The 24,026-nt window shown below is 35.6% G+C and overlaps 2 protein-coding genes across 3 annotated transcripts in view; one reads left to right on the forward strand and one right to left on the reverse strand.

The window, feature by feature from the left end:
- Positions 1-24,026, forward strand: part of Mlp84B (Muscle LIM protein at 84B) — a 123,035-nt gene that overhangs the window by 78,561 nt on the left and 20,448 nt on the right. Inside the window, exon 1 of one of the 2 annotated variants that reach the window (XM_017605485.1) lies at positions 14,448-14,533. The exons of the other annotated variant lie outside the window; for it this stretch is intronic. The gene's annotated coding sequence lies outside the window, so the exon portion shown is untranslated. Of the gene's footprint in view, positions 1-14,447; positions 14,534-24,026 lie in introns of those variants that run through there. 2 annotated transcript variants of the gene reach the window in all.
- TM4SF (Transmembrane 4 superfamily) lies at positions 13,634-16,886 on the reverse strand. The gene is made up of 5 exons (XM_017605533.1): positions 16,711-16,886; positions 16,149-16,337; positions 15,867-16,052; positions 14,319-14,519; positions 13,634-13,956 (listed from the first exon to the last, which is right to left on the reverse strand). Exons 1-5 carry the CDS (start codon positions 16,777-16,779, stop codon positions 13,738-13,740), a joined length of 864 nt encoding a protein of 287 aa, XP_017461022.1. The 5' UTR covers positions 16,780-16,886; the 3' UTR covers positions 13,634-13,737.

Genomic DNA, 24,026 nt, shown 5'->3' on the forward strand with positions numbered 1-24,026 from the left:
TTGCAACCTACTGAATGGTAGCAGCACTGAAAGTAGTGAAGAAGACGAACCCGAGTCCCCAGTCGATGATGATGGAGTAGCTGGCCTGACTATGACGAGGTATGAATAGCGATTACGCGGCTGAAAAACAACAAAGCTGCTGGAGCTGACGGCCTGCCAGCCGAGCTATTCAAGTACGGCGGCGAGTAGCTGATGAGGTGCATGCATCAGCTCGTATGCAGAATATGGTCAGATGAACGCATGCCCGACGACTGGAATTTAGGTGTGCTCTGCCCAATCCACAAGAAAGGCGACCCCGCCATACGCGCCAACTACCGCGGAATCAGCCTTCTAAGCATAGGTTATAATAAGACCTTATGTCTATTGTGCGACCTCGAGTGTATTGTGCGAAAGACTGAAGACCACCGTCAACGAACTGATTGGACCTTATCAGTGTGGCTTTAGGCCTGGAAAATCTATCATAGATCAGGTATTCACAATGCGCCGAATCTTGGAAAAGACCCGCGAGAATAGGATCGACACACACCATCTGTTTGTCGATTTCAAAGCCGCTTTCGACAGCACGAAGAGAAGTTGCCTCTATGCCGCGATGTCTGAATTTGATATCCCCGCGAAACTAATACGGCTGTGTAAAATGACGTTGAGCAATACCACCAGCTCCGTCAGAATAGGGAAGGACTTATCCGAGCCATTTGATACCAAACGCATTTTCAGACAAGGGGACTCTCTTTCGTCTAATTTCTTTAATCTGATGTTGGGGAGATAATAAGAGCCGCAGAACTGAACCGCTCAGGCACAATACTTTACAAGAGTATACAATCGACTTACGGAAGGTTTCAAGACCGGGGCGAACTCCTGTAAGAACCACAATGGCGACCTAGTGACCGATGTTCAGAGTGTACTTAAATTGTGGAGGGAACACTTTTGCAACCTACTGAATGGTAGCAGCACTGAAAGTAGTGAAGAAGACGAACCCGAGTCCCCAGTCGATGATGATGGAGTAGCTGTCCCACCGCCTGACTATGACGAGGTACGAATAGCGATTACGCGGCTGAAAAACAACAAAGCTGCTGGAGCTGACGGCCTGCCAGCCGAGCTATTCAAGTACGGCGGCGAGGAGCTGATGAGGTGCATGCATCAGCTCGTATGCAGAATATGGTCAGATGAACGCATGCCCGACGACTGGAATTTAAGTGTGCTCTGCCCAATCCACAAGAAAGGCGACCCCGCCATACGCGCCAACTACCGCGGAATTAGCCTAAGACCTTATGTCTATTGTGCGACCTCGAGTGTATTGTGCGAAAGACTGAAGACCACCGTCAACGAACTGATTGGACCTTATCAGTGTGGCTTTAGGCCTGGAAAATCTATCATAGATCAGGTATTCACAATGCGCCGAATCTTGGAAAAGACCCGCGAGAATAGGATCGACACACACCATCTGTTTGTCGATTTCAAAGCCGCTTTCGACAGCACGAAGAGAAGTTGCCTTTATGCCGCGATGTCTGAATTTGGTATCCCCGCGNCTTTCGACAGCACGAAGAGAAGTTGCCTTTATGCCGCGATGTCTGAATTTGGTATCCCCGCGAAACTAATACGGCTGTGTAAAATGACGTTGAGCAATACCACCAGCTCCGTCAGAATAGGGAAGGACTTCTCCGAGCCATTTGATACCAAACGCATTTTCAGACAAGGGGACTCTCTTTCGTCTAATTTCTTTAATCTGATGTTGGGGAGATAATAAGAGCCGCAGAACTGAACCGCTCAGGCACAATACTTTACAAGAGTATACAATTGCTGGCGTATGCCGACGACATCAATATTATCGGTAAAAACGAGGGCTATGTCTCTTCTGCCTTCTCGGGATTGGATAGAGAAGCAAAGCGAATGGGTCTGGTGGTGAACAAGGACAAAACGAAGTATCTCCTGTCATCACACAAACGGGCAGAGCATACACGTCTTGGTATCCACGTCACTGTTGACAGTTACAAGTTTGAAAATGTAGACGACTTCGGAGAATCACTCTTGCCAACAAGTGCTACTTTGGGCTGGCTGGGCGTTGGAAAGACCAGGTGTAGAAGGACTAGGCTTCACTTGGCATTTCCAATTGGCGTCAGTTAGCACAGAAGAAGATAAATTACTGGCGTGCTGTTTTGGACTCGGCCAAAATCGCTTAGGCGGTTACAGCGCCAATAAATAAGAAGAAGAAGAGTAGCTCAAATTTGATATTTGTTGCCAAAAGCAAAAACAAAATATGTGCAAGTAAGTTTTTGTTTTTGTACTACCGCGCCTAGATATGTCCATGAGACACTTTTTTCCAGAAAGTTTGCTGCTTTTGTGAGTATCCCGACCGGGTTATATTGGAAGTACCGGTACGGAGCTAACTGCCACTTAAATGTCAAGGTGGTGTTGGGGCGACAGCTGAATTTTTCGCGGCAGAGAACATTACGTCAAAATGATGTGTTTGTTGTAGTTCACACTGTTATAATTTGTTAGTTTAATTTTTTCCTTATATACGTGCTAACACCTTATTAAATTCGCCTTGTTAATGATGATAAAATATTACATTTGACAGATTTTACCTGGACGAAAGCACAATTTTTAAGGCTCAGTTATGCATACTTTAGATTACATGATAGTTGTCACATAAAGAATCTGTTTAATGAGCACACAGCATTACATATGTAAATGTCTGTTGATTTTAGATTTCTTCGTAAAATGACATGCTATGCAGTGCAACGCAAATTATGCATAACTGAGCCTTAAGGCCGAAAACCAGTTTTAGCCACGAAAACATGTTTTTGATGTCGGTGCGAACTTGAGAATTGTCAAAACCGGAAAACCAAAGTAGCGGCTTGCGGAATGTGCCACGTTTGTTTGCTACATCGTACAGAGAACGCAAGGCGTATTTAAAAAGGTGGTGTTAGCCGTATATAAATAAAAAGTTACACTAAAAAATTATACGCAGATATCCATACTGTCATTGGTATAAATTACAACAAACACATAATTTTGACGGCCGATGTGGTGTAGTGGTAAGCAGTGCGCGCTTCCACTCCGCAGCGCCTGGGTTCAAGCCCTGGTCAAAGAAACATCGCAAACAAATTTGGAAAAAAGATTTTTTTCTTAACAGCGGTCGCCCCTCGGCGGGCAATGGCAAACCTCCGAGTGTATTTCTGCCATGAAAAACAGCTTCTCATTAAAATACAATCGCCGTTCGGAGTCGGCGTAAAACTGTAGGTCCCTCCTTTTTGTGTGACATCAAGGCGCACGCCACAAATCGGAGGAGAAGCTCGGTCAAACACTAGCATATGTGTAAGCGCCAATCGATTATTATTATTATTATATACATACATACCCTTGCATCCCCTTGAATAGCGACAGGCAAAATCTGAATTTATTTTTTATATGGCAAAATTAAATTCGGATTGTGTTTGTCCCTTTTGAAGTGCAAAGAAGTGAAATTGGCAATAAAAATACCTTTATAACACTACAAAACAAACAAAATAAAAGATATTCGTTTAAATGTTCAACTGAGATCAAATACGGAGGCGCATACCCAAATCCGGACAAGGGAAATTATTAACATTTTACCATAGTACAAGAAAACGAATATAACACGGCTCAAAATAATAGCACCACAACATTTTTAGCAGGTTTGACTATTTTTTCTTTGTATTCTGCACGTTACCGAAGATTTTGTAACCGGAAAATTGTATTACCAAAAAATGTTACCAGTTCTTGTCACAGCGATTCTAGGTACGTTGGTAATGCAGTTAAAATATTCAGCTATGAAGAATTGTGCAAATCCTGGCATTGCATATTTCATGGGGCAATAATTTGTTACCAGCTTATGAGATGGTAACAAAATTTGCCGGTTACAAGAGTATACAGAATGCGAAAAGGGTTTAAAAATTGACAGGAACTTTCTTTACCGGTTACAAACTTTTTATTACCAGCGCAGAATAGACCTGTTAGGGCCGTTTGCACCATGTCTAGTTAACTCTAACTCCCAGTTAAACATCTTTATCGACGTTATCGACACCCATCATATAACATGTGATCGATAAAGCAGTTAACGTGCTTAACTGAAGGATGTACCTCCAGTTAGCGTTAACTAGACATGGTGCAAACGGCCCTTAGTGTCTACTAATTTTTTATAAAAGTTGTACAAAACATAAAAAACTACAAAATAATTAAAAATTCAAGCTTTTTAATTCGAATTTCTATAAAATGTTTGTGTAAGCAGTTATAACTATATACAGTATATTTTGCTTAGCTGCACAACCTTCTTTGCACGAAAAACTTGTGCACTTAACCGAAAAAGGCACTTAAGCGAATTTTCTTTACTACTTCAATGAGGAAGGTATCCAAATCCCTATGAAACCAAATAATGGAGAAGCACTTACCACGTTGAAATTACTGCAAGCGAAATTTTTACCGAATAGTATCTAATTATCTATATATATATATATATCTATAACTACATAAACTTATAGCCATTTTCGTTGTTCTGCGAGATAAACAAAATAAATAAAAAGTTGTAAAATTAGGTAATTGTAGGGCCAGTGCAGGTAAACGTAATACTTTCTTTGATAATTGATACTAGTCGCGCAATTTTTAAGGCAGGTATCGCCAATGTGCAGGTATGCTAAATGCATCTATCGGAGCAGTTTCCTTATAAATGTTAAAAATAATGCCTCTGATGCGCATTTTGGGGTAGGTATCTTAAATGTGTATATACTATAACCCAGTGTAAGCTTATAGTTGCTAAAAATCCCAATGATTTAAAATTTTTTTTGCCGACGGTCTTGTGAATTTTCTTGAATAAAAAAAAATTAATGTAATGTGTAGAGATGTAAAGAAGAGACATTGTGAAGTCTTGCTAAAACCCGACATCGATAGTTTTTAAAAACCATCGATAGTGGCGACAGTTTTCACCTATCGATATTACTATCGATAGTATCCCAGCTCTATTGCTAATTGGTTGGCCAAATTAAAATATAAATATAAGATAAAGGTTGCTAATAATAAGAAAATGAAAGAAAAAGATTTTGGTTCTGTTTTTTTCGTAGCAACACTGTAAACAAAGGATGAAAGTAATGTCAACGAAAACACTAACAGCCGGTGCGAACAGCTCAGCTTACAGCCCACAATCCCAAAACTCGTTTTCAAAGTTTTTTCGTTGTCGGTCCAAAATGGTATAACTCTCACTTAACTCTCCTCCAATATTATCTATAATAAAAATGATAATGCTGCTTTGTGGCACATTTACCTAAAAGTCTTGCCCACTGACCGCTGGTAACTTCCTAAAAGGGATACGGACTTTATTGCTTTTTTTGCGAAGGCTGTTCCTTAATCTTTTTAGTGAATATTACTTATTTTTACAATTTTACAAAATGTTAAACTTTGCCGCGTAAACGCAAATTTATATTTTTATTTGCAAATAGCTAAGTCACGCAAATAAATATTGATTAGTGGTATTATTTGCAAATAAGCGCAAAACGTTGCTATAAGGCTTATCTTCTTTTTCAATGGTCCTATCATTGTTTTTTTTTAAACAAGACGTTGGCATTTTCCGCCTTGTTTTCTTTTTTGATGGTTTTTGAGGGAGTTTTCACCGTCATATAAACAGTGAGTTAGGTATTTTCAAATTATTTTTATTTGCAAATAGCTAAAGTATAAACGTAGTATTTATTTCCATTCTTTAGCTCCATTAAAATGGAAACAAATTTTGACAGCTGCTGTTGCTGTATGCTAGGCAATTTTTAGCGACAGGGAGGACAGAATCGCAATTTTTGGAGATCGCCAAAAATTCGGATAAAATTTTAGCTTTAGCATTTTGGCATATTTTAGCCATAGCGAAAGTTGGAATACGGCTGCAGATTTCTATCAGCATCACATCTGGGGTGTTCACAGATAATCCAAATTTTTAGCATCAAACTGTGAGTACTCCTTTCTAGCAGTCGCGCTAATTCGTCGCGAAACTTTACTGGTGTTCCCAGACAATTCGTCTTTGCGTCAATTTTTTTATATGTCGGCTTTCGATATTGGTTCTGAAAAATATTAATTGTTTAACTTTATTACCAATTGCCAAACTTTGTTCTTTTTTCCCTTGATTTATTGGTTTTCTGCAGCCATTGCTCTCAAATCAAATGCAAATGCGGATAACGTCCCCAATAAATATGATTGGTATTGCCATAATGCAACTCTGCTGCGAGGTTGCAAAATGTAGACGCGTAAAAACATACCTTTGAGTGTGATAAAATGTAGACGGCGTCGTTTTCCAATTTAGTATGGGAATCAACAACACCACAGATTTTACGGTTAGAAAACGTCTTAAAATGTAGACGTCTACACCGAACGAACCGAACCGTATCCCAATCGATGTTGAGTTTGCGTAACTAGCTAGCAACTGTATACGCGAAAAAGCAATGTTGCCACTTGTTCTCATTAAACTATGTACGGATCGTGGAAATTTTTGAAGATCACAGGGTTGCTTTTAGCATTTAGATTCTTAATGCGAAAATTGAGTTGCATTTAGGTGACGAATTTTGTATGGATTTGCATTTAGAGCCAAATGCGCTAAATGTGCTTCTACTCGTAAGCAAAAACAGCCCATTATTAAATCTGACACCCGATTTACAAGATTCATTACTTGAAAGCAATTCTTGCTCATTCTCTTTTGGTTTTTATTTGCTTTTATACGCTCCAATTCTGTTGAATTCAAGCATTTGGTACTTTAAACGGGAAACGACGAAAATGTCAAAAGCAAAGCAAGAAAGTTGAAACGACTTGACGGTACAGACGCATGTGTACACGTCCCTTATCTTCTCACCAGTGATCGGACTGAAAAGAATTCTGTGTAGTAGAATCTGGAAAAAAATGTGGTCCATTTCAAAAATATGTGGTATATCTCAGCTTTTGGATAGTTTATTATCTATTTATCTTTTTTTTTGTACTACGAAATAGAAAATATAATAAGTATTAATAGGGTCACGACAGTTCAACACGTTTTGACTATTTTTTTTTGTTTGTTTAAGGTTTATTAATTTTTTGCAAAAGTATAGCTCATTTTCTAAAAGACCATATACTTAATCCGAGTTTCAAACTTTGTGCAAAAATTTAAAAAAATTGTAGAACGTTTCACATAAATTGCAAACTTTTCAATTATAATCTCCAGGAAAAAACTTTTAAATTTAAGTACAGTTTTGACTATTTTTCCTTTGTTTGTTTAAGGCTTATTAATTTTTTACAAAAGTATAGCTCATTTTCTAAAAGATCATATAATCTGAGTTTCAAACATTGTGCAAAAATTAAAAAAATTGTACAACGTTTCACATATATTGCAAACTTTTCAATTATAATCTCAAAGAAAAAACTTTTAAATTTAAGTAGGTATATGTAATAAAGTGCAAATTTTAAGATGCTAAAAACTGCGTTGAGTTTTGGAATTTTTCTTTTTCTTGGCAATGTAAAGCAGTTCCTTCCTTACAAAGATATTTTTCGAACCTACTTTGAGAGATTTCTCCAACGTTGCGGAGTGCTGTCAGCTTTTCTTTTTACCACATCACGATTTAGCGAACAAAGGTGTGCGTTCCACAAACTGCTATTTGGATTTTGCCTATTCTCAAGTAAATGTAAACAACGCCTCAGAAATTTTAAATGCAATGAAATTTACTAATCCTTTCACAAAGCTCATATTTTTAAAATTTCTTTTTAACTTTTTATAAATCATATAGTTTGCATTCTAAGGCAATTGAAACAAGTTTACCGTCGAAAAATTGCTTGGCTTTGCTTAGGGGAGTTCTACCACAATATGGTAGAAGTCCGATCACTGCTTCTCACCCCCTCTCTTCCACATGCGAGCAGAATTGAATTCAATACTTGAACTGTGTAAAAGCAGTCTAAGCTAATCAGAAAATGGAGCTACATAGAAATAGGCTAGAGTCGAACCGATGAATCGGCCGATACCGAGGATAGTATCGGACAAAAGAATCGGAATCGGCCGTTTTAGGCCGATTCTTGAAAGCGGTATTGTTGTTTAGTTATTTGATTATGTTTTTCTTTTGTTATTATAAAAATTTAAAAAAGCATTTGTTCTTAAAATGAAATTATATTCAGGATTTAATCGGCCAAGAATCTTTCGATGCTTCGGCCGATTAAATTCTGAATTAAATTCATTTCAAGAACAAATGCTTTTATAAACTTTTATAATAACAAAGAAAAACATAATCAAATAACATAACCTCATCCAAGAATCGGCCAAAAACGGCCGATGCCGATTCTTTTGGCCTATACTAGCCCCGTCATCGGCCGATTAATTGGTCGGACTCTAAAATAGGCATCAATGTTCTGCGTTATCGTGAAATGAAAAGTCAAAAATTCAAAATAAATGTGCAATAAAATTGATATTCTTATCACTTCACAATAACGCAGAACGAGAATTGACCCTCAGGTCGCGTCTTTTATTAGTGCCAAAACGAATAAACTCTAACCAGTAGCTCGTTTCTGTAACTTTTATCTACCGGTTGTGCCGCCCGCCGCATACCCGCATAAATCAGCGGTTCCTCGTTCTTCATATATACACACACATTTTGCATAAATTTACCTTTTCAGCTACGATTTCTAATGCTATAAACAATTAATTCTAATATTAACTATATTTGACAGAATTTGTTTAGCATTTGTAAAAAAAAATTTCTAATCTGTCCTAATACTTTTATTTTACTAACTTAAAAACAATCCGAATTTGTACAAGGTGGTATTACTGGCGATTTTAAACTTTCGCCGCGGTCCTTCTGAATGTCAAAATGATGTGTTTGTTGTAATATGCATTCGCCTTGTATACAACAAACACATCATTTTGACATAATTGTCTTGACAAATATTGTCCGGTGTAAACTCTAAGTAACACCACCTTGTATAAATTCGCCTTGACGACGAGTAACACCACCTTGTATAAATTCGCCTTGCTTCAAAACTACTTCAAAACAAGGCGATCAGCTGGTTCTTCGCCTTAAATGAATTTTGTTTTTGCTTTTACTGATTTGACAGCACACCCATCAAAAGCAAAAACAAAATAAATGTAAACTTTGAGGCTAATTGAGATTTGTCATAACCTTTAATACAAAGTTTTGTTGTATTTGCTCTATCGCTACCACCTTGTATAAATTCGCCTTGCTTCAAAACGTGCAAATTAGTCACCAAGGCAAGATGCAAGGCGAATTTATAGAAGGTGGTGTTGTAAGATCAGCTGATTTCATCGCCTTAAATGTATTTTGTTTTTGCTTTTACTGATTTGACAGCACACCCATCAAAAACAAAAACAAAATACATGTAAACTTTGGGGCGAATTGAGATTTGACATAACACCCACAATCCAAATACATGTGGTTGTTCTTGTTGTAATCTAAATTCGGCAGTAACACCACCTTGTATAAATTCGCCTTGGCAAGATGTGTTTAACAAGGTGGTGTTGGGGCGACAGCTGAGTTTTTCACCGTGAAAAGCATTACATCAAAATGATGTGATTGTTATAATTCATACTAACATTGTGCGTATATTTTGTTAATGTAATTTGTTACTTATATACGGCTAACGGCCCCGTCAGAATGGGTACTTTGCGTACGTTCCGCTCAAGGATGAAACTTGACAGCTGGCCTGTTTCATGTGCCTTGCTAGAGTCTGATATTGTCCCTGCATATAAGGTCCTGTGAAAATAAGGATAAACCAATCGACGAACCAAATTTCTCAGGAGGTGACTCCAAACAACAAATCCAAAAAAAATCCGTTTTTTTTCTTGTTGCATTATTTTCTTTTCTTCAATTTTCGATGAAATGCTCTTATAAACTGAGAAAAAATGTTGTTGAAGTGAAATGAAAAATAAATGGTGTATGCTTAATACTTATTATTTGCTCAAATATTATTCGAAATTAAAGCACACTTACACATTTCACTTTTTTCTACTAGCTTATTTACTTTAGTAATTAATACATATGAGAGGAGTGCCAAACAGCCAAAAACTAAGCACTTTCTAAAACAAAAAACATTTTTTTTACAAATTTCTTTAAAAAAAAATCTATAGTATAGTATAGTAGAGCATCTAGATGCAATTCTGTATCAAACAGAAAATTTTGAAAATATCTCGCTTACGTTTTTTTTGCGTTTAGGGTTCGATATAATATATAAAGCAATTCTGTATGTAACTAATTAAAGTTAAACTGTTTTCACAGTCAGATGTACACAGTTGCCATTATACAAGAAATAGTGACATCTTATTTTCGAAAATTTTCGTGTTTTTCGTTTTGCTTGATGATACATTCTCCCAGGTAGAGTATGTTTTTCCCAGCTCATATATGCTCATACATATGTATTTCTTTACACATGATATGTGATTTTCCAACTGCTGCTCCTCTCAAAGATAATATTTATAAAAAGAAAAACTTGAAAATTGTCAAAAATGAAAGTATCATCTTTTGATTAGACACTCCTCATGCGAACTATGTGTAGCCGTGCATTCTATGTAAATACATATTCTATAAATTGAAGTACGTTAGTATTTTATACGTAGGGGGCGTCAGGCTTTTATAACGGCCGGAATTTCGTTCGACAATTTAACTTTTGACTTTATTTCTGTTATCCAATCTCCTTTAACAGACAGGAAAGAAAAATATTCCTGTAGAGGTTTCCTGTAGTTGTTATCCCTCCTGCTATGATTTAAAACCCTTTTTGGATTTTTGTGCAGCATGCCATTGTTGTTCCTATAAAAAAATAACCGTGTAAATACATGTACATGACGACGATACATTCGTAGATATGATTCAATAATTAAAGGTTTGCTCATTAGTGACATTCGAATTTTCCCTCCCTTAACCCCTTTACACTCACACAGTAAGGGAGCCGATTTTGTCAAGAGGGGGCGAGAAACTGTTTTTTGAGCAAACCTTTCATTATTGAATCATGATTCGTAGATACATATGCACATACATATTTCGTTCAGTGTAATTTATGTATGTATATTAGACTGCATCACTCCCCATACAAAAAAAAAAATCGTTTCTGTGTTTGCATTGGAATTATAAAACCTACTATATTTTAAGATTTGCACCAAATATTTCGGAAAAATATTAAGATTTACGTGAGCTGGACCGATTTTTTATTTATATATTAATTTATTCAATCAAATGGAATACAAATCCTTACTGACTAAAGCAAAGGAGCATTAATACTACCAACAGTAATTTATCAGGACACAACGTACTGTTCCAAATGAGAGAGATGGATCATATTCCGAAAGCTCATTTAACTCAGAGAGGCTTCTAAAAAGAGGCGAGAATATCACATAGTTGGATTTCGAAAATCCCAAATAAAATAATGAAACACGCCGCAAGTTAAGAGACGGAACATTTAAAGATAACTTCTCCAAAACGTAGAGCAATCGACAGTGCCTTCCACTATTTTAGCCACAAAGGAGGCAGCGAGGAATGAGAGCCCACTATTTAATGAATTTAAGCCAAGGAGTTGACAACGAGATGCATACGGGGGTGCAGGCTCCGAAAACCTCTGGGAACGCAAGGCAAATTTGATAAAAACTTTTTCAATCCTTTCAATCCGGTTTGTATAGAGGGACTGATAGGGTCGCCAAATGAAGGTCGCATATTCTAACCTAGATCTCATCAAAGTAATATACAGAAGCTTCAGGGTATAGGGATCCTTAGCATAAGCTTTGGAAATAACGTAATTAATATGAGTTGAGGTTACTTTTAAGTCAAAATATACTCCTAAATCTTCAACCTCAACGACAGATCTAAGATCGTAACCGCCAATATTATACTTGGTTTGAACAGGAAAAAGCTTCCTGGTGAAAGTAGAATAGGAGCACTTACTAAGGTTCAGAGATAAACAATTAAGAGAGCACCATGAGTGTAGGCTATCGAGCTCAGATTGCAACAAGAGAAGATCCAAGATACTACCTTGAGGGACACCCGAAGTAGCAATAAAATGATTGAAAAGTATATTATCGATGGCAACTGTACAACACCTGTTGGAAAGTTAGGAACTAGGAATGTTAATCCCGGGATCTCGAAAATCCCGAGAATCTTGACAAGTAATCCCGGGATTTTCGGGATTTGTAATTTGCACTGATGGCAATAATAGAAACTCCTTTTCTTGACCAGTATTGGCTATATTTCTTTTCTTGTTTAATAATTAGTACTTTTTTTTTTATAAATCTCTAGCTCATTGTGCATATAAAACTGCGCGATAGTAAATTTTAAACACAAATACATATCAATATATTCGCAAACCATGGGCCAAATATAGTATAATTGCGTTTTTATTTTTTCACTCTGCCGTCAGTAATTCAAAAATGATTTAAAAATTTCAGAGANTGTTTTTCACTCTGCCGTCAGTAATTCAAAAATGATTTAAAAATTTCAGAGAAATGTGCTTAGAGAAGAAGTGTGGGTATAAAATTAATGAGGAGATCCTGTAGAATTAAGGCATAATCAAGTTTCTAGTGCAGAAGGGCTGATAAATATTGAAAATGTAATTTTAAAATTTTATCCTTGAAATTTCGCATTTGTTCGAATTACGTTCTTTTAACTTTGTCAGCTTAAAAATTACCTATTCGTCTTGGTGAATCCAAAAAAATTAAATTTTTTTTAAACTCTAAAGAAATTTCCTATTGCATTTGTTACCCATATTTTTATTCTACATTCATTGCATTGATTTTTTTTTAATAATTTTTGGAATTAATCATATCTTTGAAATTACAAAGTCCTTCAAAATAAATCCTGCGGTCAGAGAGAAATACGGTGCGAATACCAACATGTTTCAGCCAGGGTTGTGCCTGTAAAATGTTTATATTATTTACAATAATTCTTTACTTGTAAATTATTGTAAATAATTGTAAAAAATGTAAATAATTTACAATTTACAATTGTTTACAATAGTGGAATTCGCGCTTCTGTGTATTTGCTGTATCCTTCGTAAGTGTAACTGGATCTACCGCTAGCAACAATAAATCACACGCTCATGCAGTAACAATTGCACAAAATACAACGAATACACAGAAGAGCGAATTCCCCTAATATTTTACAATATTTACAATAACTTACAATATTTTACAATTATTTGCAATGTAAGTGTAAAAGAAGGAAAAATTTGTGTAAGTTCACAACCCTGCTTTCCACTGATACCTCATTAGTCTAAATCGGAATAGGTTTGGCCCAGTTATTCAAGTTTTTTTTTTTTAACCAATCTTTGAAAGAAGTTAAAAAACAGCATAAAAAATCTCATTATTACGATTCCATTGAAATGATTTTTAAATATTTTTATGCAGATTTTTCAATCATAAACTGATCTGTCATCCGAGGGGATTTTTTCAAAAAGTTCTTTAAGAAACCATTTTTATTAATAAAAAACTCCATTTTTGGATGTATTTTCAAATCTGTCCAGCTCACTTAAATTTTAATATTTTTTCGAAATATTTCGGTGGATGTCTTTAAATATAATAAACTTTGTAATCCCGGCGAAAAAACCGCAACTTTTTTGGTGATGCACTCTAATATATATACATATGTATATTCTGTGTATTTGTACTTACTTGCAAGGATATATACAAATAATTGAAACTAAATAAAAAGTTTGAGGGTCACAATTATCTACATTCCATCTCATTTTACAATATGTAAAGAATTAAATTATTTGTCCATTTTAAAAACTAATTGTCTGTCATTTCGGCATAGTTGGTGGCTTTGAAGTTTTAATAATCCGATGACCAGGAGCTGAAGGTGAAAGACTAAGAGGAGAGGGCATATCATGACGTTTATCTTGAATCGATAAAGGAAGAAACTGTTGTTGGCGTTTTTTGCTTAAATTATTAATATTATGATTATTTTCACTTTTTCCAAATAAAATTGCTAAATGAACTGCACAAAATACGCCCAAACTCTGAAAATGGAAAAAAAATATATAAATACATATGTAAATGCTTGTAACTTAATATTCACATTAAAAATTGCTGACAATAAATACTTATGTACATATCTGTTGCATTTTATTAAAGTAACTTATCTGGACAGAAGCCATTTTCCCCTAAAAACCAATATTTAATTTAGTTCCCAAACAATATCTCAACGATTAACTAGCCATTGGTGTAGTTAGGGATGTCCTTTTGTTATAAACTTAGTAAAAATATTAAAATTTTTAAGCGAAACTTACCTATTATTTTTTAATTCAAAGTCACACCTTCTAAAGTCACTTAAGTTGATTTAATAAAATGCCACAGGCATATATACATAAATATTTGTTACCTGTAAAACAGCGATTGTTGCTGAGCCTAAAGACGTTAGTAGTAGTCGGTTTCTAATTTGCTCAGATACAACGGATAAACAACCTCGTTTATAATGAGTGTCACATGCGGACTCATAAGCATGTTCTGGTCGTGAGCAGCAAGACCAAGGAAGGGAGAGCCGACGATAATCCAGGGGACCATCTACGCCACAGCACTGGAGCTGTAAAAATTTAGGTAGGAGTAATTTATTAAGGAAAAATTTCAGTTGTGAATGTCTTAAACAATTTACATATTTATGCACATTGTACATACATATACAAATATTGGCAGTTCCTCTTATACATACATATGTGCGTACATACATATCTGTAGACGTTTAAGAAAATCACATATCGACGGTACTACGACAAAACCTCGTATCTCAGAAATCGCTACTACTTCGTGTCTCGTAAAATTAATTCGAAATGGGCCTTAAAATATTACGAGTAACTATATATTATTCTTAATTAACTCAAAAGTACTCAGTATTTAATATTCGGTAGAAAAGTTATCAAAAATAATATTCTGTTATTAATGGAAAGTGTTTTTGAGAGAGAGTGGTTTGAGATACGAGGTTTTGCCAAAGTACCGTCGATATCTTTAGCTCTTATCGGCAAAAAAAACTGGTACCAAACACAAAAGATAGTACGTTAATATGTATAGGCTCAACCGAGATCGCTGCGAACTCGCCAATACACGGATATAGGCGAGTACCTAATCGTCTACTAATCGCAGCTTTAAGACAACGCAAAGCAGACATTCTAATGGTTTACGAATTCAGAACAACAAAACTTTGTGCAAAGTGTTTTAGCATCAACCAAACGTCCAAATCGCCCAACGGGTACCAATTTTGTCCAAATTGCCGCACCTGTTGGAATCGAGATGTCAATGCTGGGGAAAACATACTATAGTTTTTATATGGGGAAAAAACAACTTTACCTAGAAATGGTATAGAATAGTTAAAAATCTATATTTTTCTACCAGAAAACTTTACTTATCTGCAGGGGACTCCCAATAGCAATACCCAACTGTTTATTTAACCATTTTTTCATCGCAACTTTAAGTTATAGGTCAGCCAAAAACCTACAAAAACCCAGATAAATGCTATGGGGAGACCAACAATCGTTAGTATTAAAAAATGGAGAGAAACAGAGTTTTACGATCGAAAAATATTGATTTTCATGAATTCTATACCGTTTCTACGAAAAATTAAATTTTTCCCATATAAAAGTACATGGACGGCTTTGAGCGCTTTGAGCGACCTCTATATATTTTTTGATTCTAAAATAAAAAATAGGGGTATACTTTTTTTCGATACAACCCTAGGGGGTGAGAGCATTACAATGCCGACTTTAATGTTTTTGGACCGCCCTAGTGTACATTGACTGTGAAAACGATTTAACTTTAATTAAATGGATATGTATGTCTCTTACAAATGTATGTATCTAAGCATGTATTTTATATAGGTATTCATTTGTCTGTGTGTTTGTATGTATGTATGTATATATATAAATTAAGTAAAAATTACCTGCGATTGCATACGGTTCCATAAATGCAAATTGTCAACCTTTGTCCTAGAAAATTTATCAAGGAATTCAACAAACGAATCATCTATGAAAATTTCTACAGAAGTTGGAAGGCTTTCACGCATTGCCAACGACCAGCCACATATGAAGAATTGAAAGCAAATGCATCCCACGAGCGCTGCTATGAACTACATAAATATGTGTTTTGAAAGAGAGAATAGAATTTTCGAATGTTGCAATTAGGATTTATAGGAAAGTAGCTCAGTAATTGTGTGGTGTGTTACCGTTCCCAATAAACATCGCTTCCTTTGGTTTGTGGCTTGGCATCCCATCCAGCAAAGAAGAAATGTAATTGGTCCTAAACACAAAAGTATTGCAGCTGGCGCCCATAGTCTATTTTGGACAATGCCGTAATAACCAGAATGACCCCATAACAGAATTGTACCAACCAGGATTTGGGCAGCACCAGTTACCTGAAAAACAGTGCTTACTTCAGCTACTTGTGTACTTAGTATATATAAAAAAGGTAAAATATACAATGTTTGCTCAAACATATGTTGCACATATACTGTGTACATACATATGTACATATGCACATAAATGTGTCCCCAATATACATGTATGTATTGCAGGACCAAACGCTGCCACACGAATCAGCTATATGTATGTATGTACATGCATGTTTCATTTTGTTAATATCTACTGATTTTTTCTTTCTTCGTGCTAGAAGCAAACGTTGTCCATTTTATCCTTGAATGTTTTATCCTCACTGGGTAAGGAATTTTGCAGTGCTCAAACTTTTTCCACGTCATAAAAGTCTGAGTATCATTCGATTTACTTACGTACCATTAAGAGCACGACGTAGCTGTAAACTAAATATTTAAAACATTTTATTCGCTTCGTTAATGCCATCATATGCCAAGACTTGCACTGAACGCGAAGTTTAGGTGGTAATTCATTTACAAATATGTAGATATATGTACAGTGGAACACACGAAAAGAAGGAATGTAATTATTATCCAATAAACTCTACGGACACGCTCACGAATTGGTCTTTGCACAAAAATGACCTTAAACTAGTTACTTTCAAATAAGTGTTTGAAATTTAAAAAGTTTCGAGTGTTTCAACATTTTGAGAAACTGGAAACCTAATATTAAATTAACCAATATTTTCCGTGTCTGAAAATTCACAAATTCTCTTTCAGTTTGCTGTGATTATTATGTATAAGAAAGCACGATAAGCGAAATCAGTTTGATAAACTGTTTGACTTTTCCTGTGCTTGTGTTGCTGTCCTTCAAGCTTGCTCTCATGCTCGTGCACAGTTGCGCTCGTAGTTGAAGTTCGTTTAAGCTTGTCATATTATCTATAACTTAAGCATTGCAATGACTCGAAAAAATGGTGCCACAAAATAAAATCCCGTCCTAGTTTTTCTCTTGAATTTTGAACTTTGTATTTTCTAAATTTAAAAAACAGATTTTTAATAATTAAAAAAAGGTAACTAAATAAAAAAATGGAAATGTTGCTTTTTGCTCTGAAATAAAGTTTTCGAAAGTCGTTTAAAATTGGTTAGTATATTTATTCTTGTAACTTATAATTGATTTTAATATATACACACATAGCAAACGTATAACATTAAAGCTAAACTGTTGCCAGTCAGATGTACACAGTTGCCGTTATACAATAAATAGTGACATCTTATTTTCGAAAATTTTCGTGTTTTGCGTTTTGCTTGATAATACATTCTTCCAGGTAGAGTATGTTTTTCCCAGCATTGACGTCTCGATTCCAACATGTACCACATTTTGGGCAAAATTGGTACCTGTGGGGCGATTTGGACGTCAGGTTTATGTTGTAACACTTGGCACAAAGTTCTGTTGTCCGGAATTCGTTCACCATTAGAATGTCTGCTTTGCGTTGTCTTAAAGCTGCGATTAGTAGACGATTAGGTACTCGCCTATATCCGCGTATTGGCGAGTTCGCAGCGATCTCAATTGAACCTATACATATTAACGTATCTACTATCTTCTCTGTTGGGTACAAGTTGTTTCGCAATGTGGTTACAGGCCTTTTGTCGACAAATGTATTTCTTCAGCTTCAGCCGAGCCACCTTTCTTTGCGGGAAAATTTTTTGTTTTTGCTCCAGTATTTCCAAATTCCAGTATTTGAAAATTTTAATCGACACAAGAGTTGATAGAAAGCCAATCGATCGTATCTCACGTGAGGACAACTGTGTTTCATTTGCGGAATTAGTGAAAAATTGTGTATTTCATTTATCTCGTTATACCGTTGTAGGTTGTAAAATAATTCTATACAACACCAAAATACTTTTACGTTCCCTATTTCGTGTAGTTTATTTCCGTTCCATTTTAAATCGGTACTTATACGTTCTAGTAACGCTTCATCGGGGATATTTTTTGAACTTTATTCCAACAGGTAGCTCAGTGTACTATATACTTTTTTTTTGTCGTCCTCAAATTTAAAATATTTTCACAGCCGAGTATATGCGTGCATCCAAGCAAATTCGACCGATACGAACTATCATACAACTTGAGGTTTTTTCGCAGCATATTATACTCCTGGTCTATTGTATATTTTGATTTTTTTTTTACCATCAGATGGTAATAACAGTCAAGAAAATTCATTGCGTCAAAGTTTCCTTGTACCCAACATTTCATCAGTGTAAAGTGAATGTATCTTGATACCTCGACGGTATCGATATTCGGCTGTAAGCCTTCTTAATAAAAATATAAAATTTGATACCCAAATTCCAATATATCTTTCATTTTATCAATTAAGTTGAGTTAAGTTTTCAAACAGGAGCAACCCTGCTCAAAAATATTTTCGACTGTAAGCTTTCTTTAAACTCTTTAGTTTGATACCCACATTGCAATCCATCTGCATGACAGCCCGAATATGCCGCAGTTTTATTTCGGCTGCTTCACTGTCTATTAGATTAAAAGGTGACAGAGGTGATTTCAGATGAGTTCTACTATACTAACTACTATGCAGATGAGTTGTACTGCAAACGAATCCTAAAATTTTAAATTCGCTGCTGAAAGGCTTACAAAATCTGCTGCTTCACTGTCTCGCTGTTTTCACGCGAGTTAAATCTGCAAGGAATTAAGAATAAAAAATTTTAGTTTAATTTATTAGATTAAAAGTGTGACAGGCTGGCAGTACATACATAAATTTCCACCACATAAATTTCCACTTCTGTAATTAAATATAACTTTTAGCTTTGTTTTGTTAAACTCACTCAAACTAACATGCATGACCGAAATCAGGTATAAATCTGGTATTAGTTTAGCGAATTTTTTGGACTTAGTAAAGAATAAGCCTACTTTTTATTCAGCTTATTCTTGACTAAGGGCTGGAATTTAGTTTGGCAACCCCGGAGTTCCGCATAAAGGTAGCTATGGAGTGGTAGAATAGAATGATTGCATATATAAATTTTTTAGCTTATAAAGTAAAATTCAAGGCGTTTATATCGTAGCCTAGCAAAAGCCATAATAATAATAATAACAATAATAATAGTAATAATAATAATAATAATAATAATAATGAAACTATTTATCATTTTATGAATCTGAAATCTTCTTCTTATTTGGTGCTGTAACCTCCCAAGCGATTTTGGTCGAGTTCAACAAAGCACGCCAGTCGTTTCCTTTTTGTGCCAACTGACGCCAATTGGAAATGCCAAGTGAAGCCAAGTTCTTCTCCACTTGGTCTTTCCATCGCATTGGGGGCTTCCCTCTTCATCTGCTACCTCCAGCGGGTTCGGACTCCATTCGAACGACATGGCCAAGCCAGCGGAGCCGCAGCTCATCGCTCCATCGTCTGCGGTACTCGCCGTCGCCAACGCATAAAGGGCAATAAATCTTCCGCAAAATCTTTCTTTCGAATACTCAAAGAGCCGGCTCATCGGATGTTGTCATTGTCCATGCTTCTGCGCCATATACCAACACGGGCATGATGAGTGTCTTATAGAGTGTGGTTTTCGTACATCGAGATAGGAAATTACTCCTTAATTGCCTACTCAGGCCAAAGTACCATTTGTTGGCAAAAGTGATTCTGCGTTGAATTTCGATGCTGACATTATTATCGGTGTAAATGCTGGTTCCCAAGTAAACAAAATTCTCCACTTTCTCGAAATTTTAACCGTCAACAGGCGCGAATGTGCTGACTGTTTGTTTGAAGACAAGAGATACTTCGTCTTGTTCTTTTTGACCACCAGACCCATTCGCTTTGCTTCCTTATCCAACTTGGAAAATGCAGAACAAACCCTGCGGTTCTTGTTACCGATGATTTCGATGTTATCGGCGTACGCCAGCAATTGCACGCTCTTGTAAAAAATTGTTCTGAAATCAGATTAGAAAAATTCAATTTGGCGGACTCAATATGGCGACCAAAAAAATCAAAATCGTTTGGATTCGCTTAAATTTTACAATTGGAGGTTCACAAGGTCGCTGATTATGAATCTGGAATGAGATTTTAAAAACCCCAAAATGGCGGATCCCATGGAATCTACCATTTATCACGGCAAAGTTAACATCGAACGCACGTACACGTCGTATGAGTAACATTCCCACCTCGTCTGGGTAACTCATACGTCATGTAGGTGCATTCGATTTTAACTTTTCCGTTATAAATAGTAGATCAAATATGGATACATTTTGAATTTCTGAAATCTGCTTTCAGGTTCGTAGTCAGGGACCTTAAGAACCTCCAATTGTAAAGTTTAAAGCGAATCTAATAGAAGTTGATTTTTCCGCTGGTTAGAAAAAAACTGTTTCTAATTTAGATGTTGCTCTGATCAGGGATTTAACTCAGGCCCTAAGGAGTGGTAGTATGCACCTCTAACAACTTAGCTACACCGGCCACACAAAAAGATTGTAAACTTTTTCACTAGACCTGTTAGACGCTCAAATTACCACTTCAGGCAACTTTGCTAACGTTTGGCATAGGCCTGAAACCGGGGCTTCGGAGCAAAGGTTTTTTCTCGCTCCGGTATTTTATTTCGCTCCGAACTCCACTCCCGCTCCCAATAAAAACCTTTTGTTTTATTTATTTAGTTACTTAGTACATATCGAGCCCTAACCGATAAAAAATTGTTTTTTTTTTTTTAATTGCCTCTTGTTGCAGCTATTTATTTATATGATCCCAATGAATTTTGTCTTGTAAATAAAATGATAGATATTAACCCAGCCAACAAACAATCCGAAAATGGAAAAGTGGATGAAATGCGGATTTTTGTCCGTTTACCGATTCGATTTTCGGATACTTTTATGATCCGTTTTTCCACTAAAGTGTGCAGCAGAAATGTATGTACAGAGAAGAACTGAAAATTGTTTTGGCTGTTTTTCTGAAATTGTTCTTATTGCATATTTCGTTCAATACGCTTTTCTTCTGCACTTCACAGATGCTTTTTCATGGTTCATGCATTCGAACCCGACATATTCTGAAAGCTAACAAATACTAACACGCTCCTCTGCACGCCCTCAGCCACTGCCGACTACGTATACATGCTTTCAAATGTTCAGCTTGAACAAATAAAATACGTGTTAATTTCGATAACTTTTTCTTTCAAATAACGTCATCTTCTTCGAACGAAAATTTTAGTCGTTTTCCGTTCTTTTCCGGATACGGAGAATTGTACCAGGCCGCACTGTCGGCAAAATTTACTGCCTCGGAAGTCATTGTTTTTTCATCGCCGTTCAAATTGACGTGGATATTATCCTTGACTGCTAGGCATTGTGCAATGAACAGTATTGCCAAGTAAAAATAGAATGACAATTTATTTAACATGGTTGTTTTCAGTGGCAAAAAAAATAAGTTTAATTTTATTTAATGAGCTGAGGAGCAAATTAATTATAGCTCTTCATTCCAGCTCCGCTCCTGCCAAAATCCTTTGCTCTTTAGCTCTTTGCTCCTTTGCTCCGCTCCTGCCCTAAAGAACTGTGATTAAACTAAATAAAAAAAAAATAATAATATTTCCCTATCCCATAGAGTTAATGTTGATAACTTTTGATTTTGAAATTTTAGCAGAAGTCATTATAAACAATTTATGAAAATAAAAATGAAAAACGTGGAGCGCATGCAATACAATCCATTACCTACATTTAATTGACAACATTGAGATCGATTTTAAGCGATCGATATCCACATACCCACATACATACCAGGGATGGGCGTTTTTCAATGAATTACACTGGATCACAAATTTTAATTTTGATTTTGTTCTCCAGATGCCATTATCCAATTTGTATGTAGAACCGCTCGCTGATTCCGAAAATCGAGTTAGTATATTTTTGAATGGGTACGTTTTCGAGATATTTGCAATTTACCGTTATTCTGCTTAAAAAAAAAAGAGTGGTTCCACTTAATCAAGTATATCTTACGAACCAATCAAATAATCGTAATACGAGGTACAGTAAATGAAAGAAAANACTCAAAAAAAGAGTGGTTCCACTTAATCAAGTATATCTTACGAACCAATCAAANGCTTAAAAAAAAAAGAGTGGTTCCACTTAATCAAGTATATCTTACGAACCAATCAAATAATCGTAATACGAGGTACAGTAAATGAAAGAAAATAAAATTCTCTATAAACCGTATATACATCACTTTTTGATAGCCCTGATAGTTTCTCAGAAATTAATTTATCATTCAAGATTTTTTGTTTTTTTGATGGAAAAATGCAAAAAATTTAAACTTTAACAGGGAAAAAAGTAAAAAAAATAACAGTTTCTGTGTAAATATTTTGTACTTGTGTTAAAGTCTGTTCCTTTAGAAAAAAAACGAAGCTACCAATGAAGAAAATCGATAAACAAATAAGAAAATAATGATTGGTCAAATAAAAATCGCAAGGATTTTTTCTATGAAATATGAGCAGAAAAGTGTGTCACTCATACGCCACGTACACCTGAGTAGGTAGAGTGTTTGCATCGAAAACAAGAGGCGTCAGCAGTAATGAATTAATTTCTCAGAATCTATCAGGGCTATGGAAAAGTGATGTATATATGGTTTATGGAGAATTTCATTTTCTCTTATTTCCCTTATCTCGTAATACGATTATTTTATTGGTTCATAAGATATACGTGATTAAGTGAAACCACTATTTTTAAAGCTGAATAACGGTAAATTGCAAACATCTCGAAAAATTATCAAAAAAAAAAAAATATCTCGATTTTCGGAATCAGCGAGGAATTCTACATGGGAATTGGATAGTGGCATCTGAAAAACATTTTTGCTTTAAACCAGTGTTATTATTCAAATAAAAAATTAAATTGTGAATGACGAATAAATTTTTATTCTTCATTCAAGCACTCTCGAATGATGAAGCCTCGCGCATATGTGACCGGCTAGTGCTAAATAAATAGAAAAATTTTTAATTTTTATTTATTTATTTGGTCTACAGAAAAATGTTTTTTTTTACAGACAAATGAGAATAAAACATTAAGATATTTAAGTATGTGTGATATATTACAGAGTAGACTAATTATTCATATTAATTTGTAATAATAATAATAATAATAATATAAAATAACAGGTTGGGAAGCTGGCGAGGCTTAGTCTCCGGTCTAATTTTGTGTGCGGCGGGCGGAAAGACCTAGTTTCCGTTCCGCGCTGTGGACAGGCTGTTCATCATGGTCGGAAAGGCCGAGTTTCCGATCCATGTTCCCGAAGTCATTACGTTGAATGCGTGGCAGGCGGAAAGCTCTAGTTGATCATGGTCGGAAAGGCCGAGTTTCCAATCCATGTTCGCGAAGCCATTATATATATAAATGACAATTTATACAGATTTTAAAGTTTATTTGATTTGCAAAAAAAAGTGAAAGACTGATGTACATATAAGCTCTTCTGTCATTTGTAGCGAAAAAGTCGAATTTGGTACTGCTGACAACATCGTGACTTTATCTTGTGCTACGCACGAAAAATATCCTGATACTATTATGCTTGCGTCTTTTGGAAATACATATACATATATGTATGTATGTTTCAATACCTAAGGAAGTACATACATACATATGTAAACAAAATACATATACATATATGTATGTATGTGCCTATGTATGCATGTTTTGCGAGGTTGGAATTTTGTGTTTTAGTTAGTTTTTTTTTGTTTTTTTTTTGTTATAGCGAACGGATGCCTAATGTGCTC

Source organism: Rhagoletis zephyria, unplaced genomic scaffold (genome assembly GCF_001687245.7).
Source record: "Rhagoletis zephyria isolate East Lansing unplaced genomic scaffold, Rhagoletis_zephyria_1.1 Rzeph_scaffold_00154, whole genome shotgun sequence".
Classification (NCBI taxonomy): domain Eukaryota; kingdom Metazoa; phylum Arthropoda; class Insecta; order Diptera; family Tephritidae; genus Rhagoletis; species Rhagoletis zephyria.

Coding starts and splice junctions, on each gene's coding strand:
- TM4SF (XM_017605533.1), bottom strand. CDS start 16,779: ATGATGGCATTAACGAAGCGAATAAAATGTTTTAAATATTTAGTTTAC. Junction 14,520..15,866: donor GGAACCGTATGCAATCGCAG/GTAATTTTTACT, acceptor AAATTTTTACAG/CTCCAGTGCTGTGGCGTAGA. Junction 13,957..14,318: donor CAACAATCGCTGTTTTACAG/GTAACAAATATT, acceptor TTCCATTTTCAG/AGTTTGGGCGTATTTTGTGC.